Genomic DNA, 15,991 nt, shown 5'->3' on the forward strand with positions numbered 1-15,991 from the left:
GTGACTCCGATTTTCCCCTCAGAGAACCTCTGCTGTCCTCTCAAGAAGGAATTACCCCGTTGCTCGATAGATGCCTGAACCGTAATATTAGCTTCAAAGCTTCAGAAAAGTGCTGATCGGCGTAGCCTGGAATTTTTGAACGCGTTTTACGCTCGCTCCGCTGCTCGCCTTTCCACGATGCTGAATTTGCCAAGTGCTGCACCCACACTTCCTACGTTGGTGCAGGTCAATGGCAGCGTAAACGTGTTTGCCAGCGCCCAAGTGTTGCCGCAGGTAGCTTGGACTCAGAGCTGAGACGACTGCTGAGTGGGAGGGGCGGCGGGCTTGACATACTGATAGTCGTAATCTGGAAGATGGTCCCTGAGCTAGAGCTGTGCATCAGCGCCGTGCTTGGAGGGCGTACCTGTAGAGGCTTTCCCATAGCGCTTGCCGGGAGTCCGGGAAACACTTGTCTTTGATCCTGCTCCAAGGCCACTGTCAGCCTCCTTTCATGCTTGGCGTGGCTGTCCCAGGCGGATAATTCTGGCATCAGCAAACGAAATTTCTCAGCACGGCCACCACCCTCCGGAAGCTCCCAGGGCACTCACCTGGATCATCTCTCCATGCCCTTCCTTTCCCATATCGACAGACTCCACGCCTTGCATTGAGCGAGTGCCGTACACGCCGGCACCGACAGGCTGCCAAGACTGTGCAGCGACGCGTTGTGGACTCCTAATTTTCTCATTTCAGCAGAGCCGCATGACTCTCCCACACAACTTCTCGTCACCGCAACCACCACCACCAGCACCACAACCACCCCACCTTCCCAACCCACCCAGAACCCCCGGGGCCAAGAGAGCGCCATCACGTCCCGACGCCCGTCTGCACCCCCTCTCCCCTTCAAGATCGGAGTCCACCAGGCCGCGGCAACGAGCCAGATCCAGCGGCGCGGTCCAGTACGGGTTTTGATAACATCAGATGGCGGCGCGCCGATCCACCAAGGCTCCGGCCTGGATCACCGCGAGGACTCTGCTCTGCTTGCATCACTACCTTACGCTGTTCAGCTCCTGGCTCTCTGGTCACGTCCGTCTGACCTCGCGATCTCTGACGGGATGGAGGGCGGAGCGGGAGGAGCGGGAGGTTCGGTGACGTCCACGTGATGTAGGGGCAAGGGAGGGTTGAGGAGCGGAGAGGGGACGACAACAACGCGACGGCAGAAGCAAAGAGCAAGAAACGCATAGCAAACAAACTTACATGGTCGTCAACGACAAAGGAGAAAGCAAGAACGACATCCAGCGTTGGGCAATGAGTACTACCCACACAATCGCAGACTCAGAACAGAATCAAAAGTAATGAAACGCAGCGACCACAAACCGTAACAAAGCACCCGCAACTGCGCACGCATGTATATATGTTCGACAAGCTGACGTTTGACGTAGAATCTCTTTCCATTTCGTATCGCAATCTAATTACGCACGCCGTCCACGCCAGGCGGTCTTCAGTACCGATCCCAGAGAAACGAGACTTCGCCGCTTCGACAGTGCCACCCGCAACACAAAGTCAACATGAAATCATCGTCATGGTCCGCCAGCGAGACAGTGTTCGGCAGGCTTCCAGAGACGCGATGCCGACAGGCGGTATTCAAACAAACCGAACCGACTCCAAACCGGAAACATGACAAAAAGGACGCACATACGCAGATACCGGACAGTAGGAACGTGCCAAGGAAACGAGCCAAAGATTTTCAGGCCCGATGTTGAGGGCTAAGAAAGAGACGGTGCTTGTCCCTGCCGTCACTCCCAGAGTCTTAAGTGGACACCTCCGACTTGCGACATAGACGTTTGCGCGGGAGTCGACGATACATTCCGACGAGATACTGAGAAAAGAAAAACATCAGTGCCGAGAAAGAGCAAGGAAATCGTGTGGGCATGCCCGCCGCTTCGGCCCAAGAAGATCATGTATGAGTATTTAGAGCTGAATCAGCCCCCCGCTAAAGAGGGCGTTGGGTAGGCATAGTAAGGAAGACCTGCTAAGCAGCTCTCTTGTGCTGAGAGCGGTGGTGAGTCATGAGAAGAAAGACCTGTCAAGGAAAGGAATCAGTGGATTCAGGGGAAAAGGAAGATTCAACGCGACAAGGCCACCCGGCGACTGCGATGCGTACCATCCGCGCGGCGGTAGCTCATGGATCCTGCATCCGGGGTCTCGATGTCGTCACCCTCTTCGAAGCCTCCATTGGCGAAGTCTTCGGCCGTACGAGTCAAATCAGGCCGAGCTCCCTGGCGCATCGGCTGCTCGATGTGTTGCGTGTCGAAGGTCGAGGAATATGTCCGCTTCGTAGCACCTGATGCTGAAGGTTGCGTAGCAAACTTCGGTGGAGCCGCGCGAGGACCTTCATGGTAGTTCTCCCCCAGAGATCCAGGCATCTGGTATGACGGAGAGACCGGCTCGAGCTTTTCTGTCGGCGGCTGAAGCGTCTTCAGGGGCGCAAGCGAATGGCCATTTACTGCAGGTGCCGAGGGCAGAGGTGCCGCCGGTGTGTTGAGGGTAGGCTGCGGAGCCTGAATTGGCTGCGAAGGAATGCTCATCTGGGGAGCCCGGCTGTAAAGATTGTCCGAAGATCCAAACGGGGCCGGATTCATCATGCTGGTCGGGGTCTGGTACTGCTGAGGCTGCGGCTGGTTCATCGGAGCTCGGCGGTAATCCCCAGGAATCGCCTGTCCAAAGTCGACAGTATCGTGACGCATGTGGTGCGGCGAATGTTCGTACTGAGGCTGGGCGTACTGTTGGGTCGGCAAGTAGCCGTACGCCTGAGGCATCTGCATGGACGGATGCTGGTAGCTGTGCTGCGGCTGCTGGTACGGAGCTTGCGGCGGCTGCATCATCGGCTGTTGCGGAGGGTACTGGCTCTGGTACTGTTGTGGCTGCGGCGGACCGTATGGCATCTGCGGATACGCGTTCTGCGGTGCTGGAGGACCCATCTGCTGCACGAAGGCCTGCTGGTAGCTCTGTGCCATATCCTGCAGTGACGTGCGGCGTTCCGGAACGGCATACGAGCCATTGCTGGCGTTGCTGACAGATCTCGGGCGGTCTGATCCACCCATTGGCGGCTGAGGCGTGGGCATCGCCGATTGTCCATACGCATCTGGAGTGGCAGTTCTTCTCGCACGCTCATACGCCGTCTCATCCTCGTAGTCATCCCAGTCTTTGGAAGATTTGTTGTCGCGCCTCCTCATGCGCACATCACGCCGGATGCGAACACGGCAGCCCTGCTCAGCTACCATCCGGCTGAGAGCGGTGCTCTCCGTCAGGCCAGGGAACTTCTTCGCGCTGAAGACAGTGAACGGAGCCGATTTGACCTCCAAGCGGTGCGAGACGTGGGCGTTGATGTTGTCCGGCCGGACAGCGACATCAGCCATGTGGTCTTCCGGGTCCATGTCCTTTGCCTCTTTCAGCTCTTCGTACAAGGCGAAGCTCAGCCGATACTTCCCTTCGTGGCGGACTGATAGATCTGGAAAGATGAAGTAGCCAGCAGGATTCGGACGATCTAGGTATGCCATGCCGGCTACAGGAGTACCGGTCAAGACGGGGAAGCTTGCGGAAGCCTGAGGGACGCGGCCTTGAGCCATCGTGCGCGCGTTCTCGAGAGTCGCGAAGAGGAAGAAGTTCGCATTGTAGGAGAAGGTGCATTCGACGTCGTCCTCGAAAACTTTGAGCTCAACGATTGGTGGCGGGTCGACAGGCCGGCGATCGGCAGAGGCTGCGCAATGAGAGTGAGCACAAGATATGAGTACAAGATCGAAGCAAAACATCGAAGCAAGATGATGAAGCAGAAGATAGAAGCATAAGATCGAAGCTCGAAGTGAAGTCGGACTTACATTTGGCCCCAGATCCACAAGCCCGGGCTCGCTCTGGCTGCTGGATGACATTCATCTCATACCTGATCTTCCTCCCCTCCCTCGTCATCCTGGATGCACCACTTCGCGTCTCATTGCTGACCGGAATGATGGTTGCCATGGCCGTAGTATGTACTGGTGGTAAGATCTACAGGTAACAAGACCGAAACTGTGGACAGACGAGTCAGTCGGTCAACGCGCCATTGATCTGAGAGTGGTGTGTGAAGTGTCGGTCGCTGGTGCTTTGACATGAAGTGGTCGCGAGTGCCGACAAAGAACTAGATCTCTCCAATGTGTGACTCGGTATTGGCTTACTTTATGCCGCGCTCGCAAATGAAATGCAAAGGATTGCCAAACAACAGAGCGAGAGGTCTACCACAGAGGCGGTAACTGCAACGTTGTCAGCTCTGAAGGGTGTGTTACCACCGCGTCGGACAGCGTCAAAGGAGCGATCCAGAGAGTCGGCTTCAGGGGACGAGCGCCCGTGTTGAGGGTGGTTGACGATAGATCCACTCACCAGATGCTTTGCGAACAAACGAAGGAGCAAATCGATCTCGAGCGCGATGGTGCTTTGGTGAGGATGCTGAGGCAAGGCGGTACGAGCTGACGGGTGATGATATGTTGGAGCAGCGACGGTCGCACAGGGCCGCCGGAGCTGCTGGCAACGCGTACTCGCACAAGGAGCACAAACGGGACTCGGGAGGGTTGATGAAAAGCAATGCCTCCGTCCACCAATATCTGTCGCTTTGGGGCAGCGGCGATCGGCTGCTTTGGAGATCTTGTCGGTGGAGGACGAAGGAGGGAGAACCACGGGCAGCGTTTGGGGGTGCGAGGGTGGAGAAGGACGGGACGTTGGAGCGGCTGGGGGCACGCTGAACGATTCAGCCCGCAGTGCTTGGTGCGCGCCGGGGTCGCTGACTGGCTAGGGGGCCACCAGCGCCAGGCTAGCGGAGCGGTGCCTGTCTAGCCGCGGTTATCCCTCTGCCACTCATCGCCCACACCAGAAAAGCCCGCGATGCTCTCAAGCAAAGCGAACCACGGACAAGCAGTGCAACTAGCGGCTTACATGAAGTTCACAGTGTCTGGCCAGCTCAGCATCGCGGCTGCGCTTTTGGTGTCTGAGGCTGACAGTGGCGACTTCCTCAGGCCAGATGGGACTCCTTGTGCGCGAACCCCACAGTCTCAGCCCGGCTTGGACGTCTTGTGAGGAAGCACATTCGGCGAGAATGCCTTCGTCTGAGCTCCGATTATCCTTGCAGTTACCAGGATGGATTCAACGGCTATCCAGAAAACTGATGGACGATGCTCAGGCTAGACAGGAGGAGCATTGCGGCTCACAAAACTCACATCTGACACCTTCATACCAGCCAAGGACGCGACCTCAACGGTCCTCGTGCACTCAAAAGAAACAGTTCCACCACCCAATTCTCCTGAATCAGCCGGAACAATGGCAGCATGTCCACTCATCAGACCACCAGGCAGAGACAGGCTGCCTAACATGCCATCTCCGCACCCGTCTCGAGCACCAAAGTGGTGTGCAGTGCCTCTTGTGGCCTGTCCGTGGGGCAAAGTCCTCGAATGGGTGCGAGCCATCCGTTTCTGTTCATGCTGTGCTCTGCCAGTAAAAAGAAAAGCTTCAGCTCTAACCTCCAATTGCTGGCATCTCCGCTGCAGCGGTCTGCCGCATCGAATGTCAACTTCAAACTCGGGAAATCAGGCCTGTCCTGCTGCAGAGCCGCTGAGCGACATCGATGCCCCTTGTCCTGCGTTCTCCACTCCCGGGTTTCTGTCCACCTTCGCTCACCACACGGTCACGGCTTACGTTCACGCAATCGAAGCTTCAAAGGACGATGCTGCAGTTGCATCCGACTCTGGACTAGAGACAGAACGATCAATTGTGGGCTGAGAAGTGCATGATAAACGGCCAGATATCTGCAGGGATACACGCGGACCGGGCGCATGATGGCTTGGGACGACAAGCTGCTCGACCAATGGGAGATCTCACACATCTCACACTCATGCCTCTTTATGGATAGCTCGCCAGCTAACCTGGGAAGTGCCTGGCTTGCCTGGGCTGATCCTTTCCGTGTGCACCGTTCCGAATGCCAGAAAGACGCGGTCCCCGGCCTCGGGCGCATACTACCCGGCTCCACCTGCCAGGGATCTGGAGGGAACTTTACCAGACCAGCTGGTGACAACGGATGTGACTAAAGCTTCTTTGCGCGAGGAAACATAGAGCATGAACGGCTGCTCGAGTTTGTATGCCGTCTATGAGCTGTCAAGACTGCTGATGCTGCTTCAGAGTTCCAGGAAACTCCCTGCCCTCTGTGGGCTAAACCCGCGACCAGCCAGCCTCAGCTGACGGAAGCCAATAGCCAGCAGCACGGTGACCCATCACGCCCCGCGCAGGCCAGCGGCGGTGCCCTTCTCTCCCACGGTTCAGGTCCAGGCATTCCAACGCAGCACGGACACCTTTGCATGCATCTTCCCCCCTGTCCCTGACTCGTTGTCCTCCAACGCCGCATCTCATGCGCTCTCACAAGCGTCTCTTCAGACAGCACGGCAACAACTGGCGAACGATGGCCGATCCGTACAACGTTCTGCTGCTGCTGCACAACGGCGGCTGCGTGCGTCCGATCGGCGACCGTTGGTCCGCGCTACTGCTGCGCTCCGCCGGGTGACTGAGTCAGCGCCGTCTTTGCCGGCCAGGACAGCTTGCCATCGCCATAAAATGTATGTTAATAGTACGACAGCCTCGAGTGGGGATTGACATCGTTGATCTTAAGAGGGTTCTTTGTGTGAGTCGATCAGGGAGTGGATGACCTGGTGTTGAGACGGATACGAGCGTCTGACGTGAACGTGGTTTCTTCGACATTGTGGAGCTCGACAAGACCTTACTCCGACGTGATATCAACAGGCGTAGGGGAAGATGAAAACCAGTTGACACGGCTGGAGATTATGTGCTGCTTGGGGAGACAAGACTCGGAATGGTGGCTTCCACGTGCTCTCAAGCAAGCTGAACGTAGGTGATGCGAGAGCATTGCTCTCATTCCTCGAGCTTCCCTAACAGTCAACATCGAATCGAACCCGATATGCCGCATTTCGGACATACTCATACTCTGTTCAGTCTTTGCTCCTTTACACTCTCTACACCTGTCTGCAAATAACTGAAGACAAGGGCGACTTTCAACGATGAGTATAATCCACAACCATACGAGTACCTCTCATGGGTTTAGCTGCTCTACCTCTTCATCAAGCGAGGACGCTTTTGCCTGCACAATGACACGTCTTGAGGCTGCCCATGGTCGTATCCAGCACTACAAACTCATGTAGGGGCCATGGGACAAGGTCGTGGTCTTCCTAGTCGTTGTCAGACAAGAGCAGTTTACTACAGGCAGTGCAGCCTATTGCAGCTGGAGCGAGTAAACCAGGCGCATTGCGCCGAGTATAGAACAAGTGTGGAGTTCGTCACCGGTTGACGCGATCTTCCGGAATAGATATGGCCTGACACATCTCTGAGAGATTTCATAACAGCTCTCCTTCGGATATCAAACCCAGTCACTACTGTTTTTGCTGTGTTGTCGCAATTTGACGGGCAGCTCGTCTGTACCGACTGTCACCGAGCGCTTTCTTCGGTCGCGGTCAAGCTTATCACTGCTTTCAGGCGCGAGGCGGACGTGTTTCTGGCGCCATTTTTCATTGTTATCGGTTCAGCGTGTGTGGCATTCACCAAGTAAACAGTATATCGTCCTCGAGGTCAAAAGTCCTCTGGGCTGTGCGTGAAGGCATACATGTGGCTAACCCAGTGCGCAACGGAACATCTGAGAAATGCTCTGGACACTATAACGGTTGCGGACTAACAGCGGATGCGAATCTTCAAAGTTTATGCGCAGCCATGCGCCTTGATAACGTCGCAACCCTAACAAGCCAGTATTGCAGGACCTCAAGTGAGGCCTAGATGGTGGGAATGGCTTCCTGTGCCTCCTGGGGGCGGCGACCAAGAGCAAGAACTCAACTGAAGAAGCTGAAGACCTCAAGGAAGAACTGCTCCTGACAAAGCAGCGTGTGAACTGCTTCAAGCCGGAGGTCTCCTATCTAGTCATGGCTAAGGCAAAGGCAAACAGAACTGTAACTCGCTGCATAGTGGTCAAGAGCAGTGGCGCTGCCTCGAGCTGCAAGCCTCCAACTGGCAAAAAGAGTCAACGGAGACATCCTGACTGTGAGCTGCAGTGGAGACGGCTACGTTCTAATAGGCTTCTTTCTGAGAATAAGGGACAGTCGTACTTGAACTTCTTTCTACCCTTGGGTGTCGCACATTTACGCATGGCCGGATGCTGGACTAGTGATAGCATCCATAGCACAAAGGCTATCTTGACCACTAATTGCATCGATGGAGATACTAGAGAGAGATTGTAGTGTGATGATGTTTCTTCACGTGACTACTCCCAGTTCCTGGATGTAACGACACTTCCCGCAACAGCAGCCTGCATCTCTGAACAAACAAAATGCAAGTCTCGGCGAGTAGTTACATACATCTCGAGCTGTTCCCAAATGTTTCAAAAGCAAGCACCTATTGGAACTGTTTCAAATCAATCCGTGCGTGATCCGTTTGCAAGTTCACATAAATCATGACGTCTTGATCGCTCGTTTCGTACAGGTAAATAGTAGATGCAGGTACACGCCCACACGTCCATACAAGCAACAAAACTTTGCATTCTCTATCTTCGCACTTATACCGTCCCTTCTTCCTCCTCTCTCTCTCAAAAACTCGCCAGCACCGCACAACCTCCACCATCCTCTTAGCTATATCCTTCCTCTATCATCACCCAACCTATCTACCAGCTTCGATTACACCCACCATGTCCTCCAACCCGCCGACCTTCCAGTCAATCCGTTCCCAGCTTTCCGCCATACCCCCTCCCTTGCTACCCCCAGGCCATTCCCGGCTCCCCGCCCTAACCGCGCAAATCGCCTCCCTCCTCCTCCACCCAACTCTCGAAGCCTCCCTCCACCTCCTGAACCACGACCTCCCCAGCGCACACTTCCTAGTCCGCAAGATGCAAGCCGCACCCGCGTTCGAGGGGATGCTGCTACATGCTATGTTGCACCGCATTGAGGGAGATTACGACAATGCGAGGGCTTGGTATGCGGATTGTGCGGGCGCAGCGGCTGTGGAGTGGTGTTGGGGTGAGGAGGGGGAGAGGGGGGATGTGCCCCCAGCTGTAAAGAAAGAGGGGGACGGAAAAGGGAGCGGTGGGGGCAAAGGCGACGACGAGTGGGATGGAATGGCCTCGAACGCGGATGAACTAGAAGAGATCGAGACGACCAAGGGGCCTCGGAGGGGTGGGGCGGCGTTGCGTAGAGCGCTGGAGTTCGTGGATGCGGTGCAGAAGCTCAAGCGGGATGGAGAGGGGGATAAGCGGGAGTTGGAAGAGGTTTCGGGGAGGGAGATCCGTGGGATGTTGGATTGGTGCGTGCGGAGGTTTGGGACCGAGGAGGTGCTGGACGCGAGTGGGGCGTGGAGACAGAGCGAGGCGCATCGGGAGATGCAGGTGGATATGACGACGGGGGGAAAGGGGTTTAGGAAGTTCTGAGGCGTTGGTGGGACGGGCTGGTGATGGCAATGGATACGCGCATTCTGTGCGGAAGAGGGGCGGCCATGTCATGGGTGGCCGACTTTAAATTTAGGAGATGAGTTGTCTTCCGAAGGTGCTTATACTCTATTCAGGTGCTGAGTCGCACACGTACTCGCTCGTAGTGTTAAGAATGAATAACAAAAACCGCTAGAGACACCAAGCCGCTCAAACCCAGCTGACTTCATATCTCATCAACATCATCCTCGTCAACCGGGGCCTTCTTGCCGTGTCCGTTGAGCTTATCCATCCTGATCCCGCCGTCCTCCCTGCCGTAGCTCGAGCCCGACATCGCTACAGCCTGACGGCCGGTGTCCGACGACTCCAGAAACTCGCGGAGCCGCTGCTTGCCAATCTCAAGACCCTGTGCACTCGCGGCATTTGCCATGTGGAACATCGGACCCCAGAGATTGAGGGAGTAGGTGACGTATGCGCCGATACCCGCAAGGATGAGGAAGATGAAGTAGACCGGATTGCGTAGGACTGCCGCAGTCAGTAACCGTATGAGACACAGATGAGGAAGAAAAGGACTCACCAGCAACGATCTCATTCCACCCGAGCGCCAGCAACAGCGCATAGAAGTACAGCGGCACCTGCGTGACGCCCCCAATCGCGCCCCGCTTCGCCTCGACATACACCGCGTCCGCCATCTTCTTGAATCTCGCACTCAGATCCGCCTGCTTCGCATCCCCGAGCACCGTCATCTCCTCCTCCAAACTCTTCCCCTCCTCTTCATCCACGCCGCCAATGGGTGCCATGTCCTCCTCATCCGCCGGCTGCACACTCGCCGGGGGGGTCCCGATCCACGCATCAAGCGGGGGCGGCGCGCTCGTCCTCGCAAGCCTAAACCTCGCCAGTAGCGGAATGAGCTGCAGCGTCGACTCCCTCGCGCGTGTATACACGCCCTCGATATCATCCGTCGGCCTCCAAATCCTCGGTACCCCGTCCGCATCATAGCGGAACTTATCCTCGAAGTTCTCGCGCAACTTCAGCAGCAGATTCCCCTCCATGACCTCCTCATCGATCTTGCTGCGCAGCGCGCCCCAGCTCTTACGTCTGAGCCTCCAAATCCCCACCTCGACTTCCTCGGGAGAGGCGTCGAAGCTGCGCGCACGCTCTGTAAAGCGCGCCTCCGCGTGCTCGACCGTCTCGGTGAAGACGGCCCAGATGCGGTCCCAGAGGTCCTTTTCGCTTGCCGGCTTCTCGCCGTGCTCGGGCGCACCGGAGCCTCCGCGACCGGAACCCAGCTTGTTGAATTCCAGCCCGACGGACTCGCCAAGCCGCGAGCGGACCCAGCGCTCGACGCGCGTGGCGAGGCGGCGCATTTCCTCTTTGCGGAGCCGGGATGCGACCTCGTCCAGGTCTTTGCGGTAGAGGTTCAGTTCCTGCTTGTGGTCGCTCCAGGGGGCGCCTTCGACTGCTGCCGCTCGAGCGGTCTCCTCGAAGCGGGCAATAGCCTTTTGCTTTTCGGACTCGACGATGGAGGCGAAGTCGTAGCTTGCGCCTTTCTTTTGCCCGGCCTTGACGGCTGCGCTGACGGCGTCGGTGAAGGCGGAGACGCCGGACTTGTGCGCGGCGCTGAGCTGGCCTTTGAAGAGCGCTTTGAGGCGCGCGTCGACTTTGGTTTCGAGCTCGGCGCGCTTGCGCGTGTAGACGCCTTTGTGGTAGCGGCTGGCTTCTGTTTCGAAGTTCTTGAGGACGCTGGCGCGGGCGGCGGTCATTGTTTTGCCTAAGTCGGGGATGACTTTGGGGGTTCCGGCTGTTATGTCTGCGGCTTGCTTCTCTTCTAGCGGTGTGATGGCTTCGTCGAAGATGATCAACGCTTCGCGAGCTATTTCGTCGCAGCGGAACTGGGCCAGCAGCTCTTGCTGCGTGGGGAGGTCGAGGTCTTTGTTGTTGACTATCTGATCCCAGACGCCTTCTGCGTAGACTGGGAAGCCGTCGGCTGGGATCCGCCGGTGGTATTCGGGCAGAAACACGGGTTGGTCCTCTTCGTTCAGGAGACCGCTGGTCTTGGGGTCTTTGTAGCCTCCCCTAAACCGTGTGCTGAGCTTCTCGATGTCGGAAACGAACTTGTCCGCTTGTAGAACCTTGTGTGGTAGCGCGACGAAGGCGAAGTCGAAGTAGTCTTCAATCCTTGACTGCTCCAGACCTTCGGGTTTGGATATCGAGGTCCAGATGTTGGAAAGGTCCTTCAGGATGGTTTGGCGGAGGTTGGAGAGCGGTGTTGTGCCTATGCTGTCGCGGAGGACGAAGAAGAGGAGGGAGCGGGGGATGTTCCTGTAGCCTTTATTAGCCTCTGCCCTCATCTCTAGACCTTTCGGCGGATGTTGTGTCGGCGCACTTGTTCCCTTTGACAAACAGCTGCAGGTTGACCTCAAACACTGTCTTGAGCAGCCCCATGTTCGCGCCCTGATACAGTCCCACCTGTGTCTCCCACATGTTCACGATCAGGACCTCGCTCGTCGCCAGCGCAAACAGCGCGCTCTTCCGCTCGAAATCCTGATCCTCCCCTCTCTCCCTCCCATCCGTGCCCTCAACATCCATGATCAGGATGTTGTCCGCCATGCGCCCCGTCTTCCGAACTTCGGCGCCATCACCGTTGGTGGCGTCTGATATTGCACCACGCTTGTTGATGGACATCCATATACCCTTCGTTGTCTGACGCCTGTCTGCTTCGTTCATGACACCAAACTCGGTGCCAAAGAGGTGGTTCAGGAGCGTCGACTTGCCGGTGGACTGCGAGCCGAAGACGGATATGAGGTGGTAGTTGAAGCCGGCGGGTATGATTCTCTCAAGGCCCAGATAGGTAGAGAGGTCATGACTGCCAGGAAATGCATGTCAGTATACTCCAAGCCCACGTATCGCCCTGCGAAGGGCCCAAAACACAAAAGTAGCGACTGCCCGTACTTGAACTCCTTGTTCTCATTCACAACCTGGATGCCATGCTCGTACTGCTCGCGACTAGGCGCGTCGCCCACGCTCGCAAAGTGGCCGTTCATGACTACCGAGGGCGAGGAGGCATGTTGTTTGGTGTTGGTGATACTGGGTCGGGTGCCGGTGCGGTCACCGTTCGGTATTTGGAGTTCGGCCATGGTGGTGCAAATTCAATACAGACAAGGGAAATGAAACGGCTCGTCAGGTGCGCACAAGCACTGCGTAAGGTCGGGAAAACAGGAATAGGGTGTAAGATTAGGGACGTGGTTGGTGGTCACGCCGCGGACGGGAGGCGTGCTCTGGGCGTTGGTTGGCAGGTCGGAGCACCGTGGCACTTTCTGGGGCGTGGAGGACTCGGTGGGAAGGATCCCTGCGTTCGCGCAGGGAAGCTCACCTCGGCCGCTCCCAGAACGTGGCACTTGCGAGACAAAATCGACGTCACCGAGGCCCCTATTCAGCTTCTCCTTTCGTAACAGCACCCCTATTGGTTAATCGTATGTAACATACGTCTAGGTAATTTATGAAGGGAAGTCACTTGGACAAGACACAGCACGATTGCTTGGGGGAGGATGCTTCAGACAACAAGCTGCAAGAGGCACGAGGTACTTAAAATGAACAAAGAGTATATGCGTAATCTGTCAATGGTATCCAAACGATACATCAGGGGCGTCGTATCCAAAGCCCGACTACACACAGCTGAACATCAAGTCGCCTCCCAACCCATGAACAGTTCCGCACGTCTTACGCTCCCTTGCTGTAGCCCCCGTGTCCCACTCCCGCAGCCTCCGTGTCCATTCCCAGCGGTTCCACGCCCTTCATGACACCTATCTCCGTCGGATCCACATCATGCGGGACCGGCGGTCCCGTGAAGCTCTTCCTACCGCGCACAAAGTACCAAACCACCGAGATAGTCGCAAACGCCGCGAACACGACGCTCGCATAATTCATAGTACTCGCGTCCACCGGCAGCGCGACCGGCATGCAGAAGATGACGACCGCGAAGCAGATCCACACGATCGTCAGGATATTGATGGCGAACCCGAACTTCCCCAGCGAGAACGTTGAGTGCCGCACCATCTTCCTACCTCTTATGATGTTGACCAGGATGGGCAGCCCGTACGACGTCGAGAGGCAGATAGTCGCGACGCCCGTAAACGAGTAGAACGCAGCCGAGCTGCCAAAGAAAATAAGGCCCAGGAGGCAGTCGACCGTAGTCGACAGAACGAGGCCCCACAGCGGAATGTCGAAGCGCTTGTCGACCTGCTTCCAGAGTCTCGACCCCGGGATGGCGCCGTCGCGGGCGAAGGCGTACGTGCATCTGCTGGCGGCCGTCAGGGCGCCGATGCCGGCGAAGAAGAGGATGCCGAGGATGAGGAAGAGGAGGCCGAAGCCGCCGCCGGCGCTGCCGGTTACGAGCTTAAAGACGAGGGGGATCGGCTGGCCGGTTGCGACGTCGAGGAGTATTTCGATAGGGGGAAGAACGAAGAGGATCGGGATCAGGTATATGAGACCAGTCACGCCGGCTGCGGCGACGGAGAGGACGATCGCTTTGGGGACTTCGCGCTCGGGATTTTGCACCTCTTCGCACATGGCTGCCACCATGCCGTAGCCAGTCAGAGTGTATGCGGCTTGGAGAAGCCCGACAAAGAATGCCCAGCCAGTAGGCCTGATTCCAGTCAGCGTAGGGCCTTATAATAGCGATGAAAGAAGGACGCAGGAGCTTACCAGCCACTAGCTGAATCGTCATAATGACCGAAGACAAAAGCGGCGCTGCGATACTCGTCGGCCATTGCAAGGAGCGTGATCATAATAATGACAACGCTCGCTCCAGTCCAGTAAACGCAGACCTTGTTGATTATATCCAGATACTTTGCGCCGAAGATGTTCACAGCCATGCAGATGAGCATGATAGCCCAGAACGTCAACACCGTCTGCCACGCGTTCGGCACAAAGTCCTCATTCCAGAGAGCGATGGCCGACAAGAGGAGTTGCGCGCCGCCAAAGTTGATCGAGAGCGTGACCGTCCAATTGCCCACCAGGGTCAACCACCCTGTTACCCAGCTCGCCATGGGCGCCCACTCCCTCGTCGCCAACATCGCTGACCAGTAGTACACGCCTCCTGCCGTAGGGTAGACGGCGCAGATCTCGGCCAGAGACGCGGCGATGCAGAGGGAGATCAGGGACACGACCACCCAACCCCAGAGCACGCTTACGGCTTGTCCGTCGGTCAGGGTGATGTACATGGTGGTGGAGAGACCGAAGGGCACCGCCATGATGGCGAAGGAGAGTCCCAGCACGCTGAACATGCTGAGGTTTCGTGGCAGCTCGGACTTGTAGCCCATCTTCGCCAGGGCAGCGTCGGCACCGGCGTCAACATGGCCATGACGGCCGCCTTCTGCGGAGGAGCGCTTCCGCATCGCTGGAGGTGGGATGTAGAGGACGTAGATTGGGCGTGGGTATGAGGACGCGGGCTGTTCATGTTGTCAGGCTCATTCCTCTCGCATTGTAGCAGGCGTATATAGTGCGAGGTAGCGTAACTGCTGTAAGCTCCATCTGTAGCTTTGCGCGCGCCGGCCAAACAGCCTTGTCACGAAACGGGTCCAGCTCTTGTTGCGCGTTGACATGTTAAGACTCTGAGTGGAAGCTGCACTTACATCTCTCTATCTTGATGGTACCGCGACCGTCGTCCTCAGCTGTTCTACAGCGATACCGTGAAGCTTGAGAGCAGAGGTCTCGAGTAGTGACTGGCAAGGGCAGGGCCCTGGCTCCCCCAGAATCGCATCCTCGGTATGGGCTTGACACACGAGACCGGCGCCATGGCTGTGGCTAGCAAGGCGTGGGCTGGAGCGCGATAAGCTGTCTCCATGGGGGTTGGTGTTTAACCAATCGTTGCTGGGATGTAAGAGATGGGGCTAGACCCCGCACGGCATATATTACCTGCATCACCGCTTACGGTTTCTTCAATGAGGCAAGCCCCGCGTGTTGTAGACGACAACTTGGAGTCGTTCGAAGTCCAGTCCGGAAGTTTGCATCGTTACCTCAAAGCGTAAAGTCAGCGACGGTTGCAGGATGGAGCACCGAGTATGAATGATATGCTGATGGTTAGATTTATGTTGGTGCACAGAACCGCAGAGTCAGGAGTGGTTGATAGTTGCTTGCACTTCTAAACTGGAGCGAAAAGCACTTTTTATTCAGGAAACTAATCATGCTATCTGTAAGCTATGCTGAGTTGGAGAAGCAAAGCATCGCACGTAAAGAGTCACCATGCCGTATTACGCAGCCACCACCGTGCTGTTTTAAGCAACCACCACCCGCCTGTTGTACAAAGCCATGAGCAACATCGAAAAGCAAGAACTAAAAGAAAGGAAACATATGCCGTGATGTGGACGATGCTGGGATAGTATGGGTGAAAGCTAGCTGCCATTCGAGTCAACCCGATCCTTGCTGACTGACAATGAGATGTTGCGATGCGTCGCCAGTACAAGCAATCGAGATAGCGCCACAGAATCCAAAACAGCCCTTCGGACTGTATAAAGTCTCCGTGCTTGG

At 56.6% G+C, this 15,991-nt stretch overlaps 4 protein-coding genes across 4 annotated transcripts; 1 reads left to right on the forward strand and 3 right to left on the reverse strand.

The window, feature by feature from the left end:
• Positions 1-2,102: 2,102 nt before the first annotated feature.
• On the reverse strand, positions 2,103-3,993 carry W97_01002 (uncharacterized protein; the record flags this gene model as incomplete). The annotated part of the gene is made up of 2 exons (XM_007778912.1): positions 2,103-3,736; positions 3,855-3,993. 2 exons carry the CDS (start codon positions 3,991-3,993, stop codon positions 2,103-2,105), a joined length of 1,773 nt encoding a protein of 590 aa, XP_007777102.1.
• A 4,738-nt stretch (positions 3,994-8,731) lies between these two features.
• On the forward strand, positions 8,732-9,466 carry W97_01003 (uncharacterized protein; the record flags this gene model as incomplete). The annotated part of the gene is made up of 1 exon (XM_007778913.1): positions 8,732-9,466. The coding sequence occupies one exon, from the start codon at positions 8,732-8,734 to the stop codon at positions 9,464-9,466; it is 735 nt and encodes a 244-aa protein (XP_007777103.1).
• Positions 9,467-9,689: 223 nt separating this feature from the next.
• On the reverse strand, positions 9,690-12,600 carry W97_01004 (protein SEY1; the record flags this gene model as incomplete). Its single annotated transcript, XM_007778914.1, has 4 exons — positions 9,690-9,988; positions 10,041-11,785; positions 11,850-12,329; positions 12,416-12,600. The coding sequence occupies 4 exons, from the start codon at positions 12,598-12,600 to the stop codon at positions 9,690-9,692; spliced, it is 2,709 nt and encodes a 902-aa protein (XP_007777104.1).
• Positions 12,601-13,183: 583 nt separating this feature from the next.
• On the reverse strand, positions 13,184-14,859 carry W97_01005 (uncharacterized protein; the record flags this gene model as incomplete). Its single annotated transcript, XM_007778915.1, has 2 exons — positions 13,184-14,108; positions 14,168-14,859. The coding sequence occupies 2 exons, from the start codon at positions 14,857-14,859 to the stop codon at positions 13,184-13,186; spliced, it is 1,617 nt and encodes a 538-aa protein (XP_007777105.1).
• Positions 14,860-15,991: the final 1,132 nt, after the last annotated feature.

This window comes from Coniosporium apollinis (assembly GCF_000281105.1).
Source record: "Coniosporium apollinis CBS 100218 chromosome Unknown supercont1.3, whole genome shotgun sequence".
NCBI lineage: Eukaryota > Fungi > Ascomycota > Dothideomycetes > Coniosporium > Coniosporium apollinis.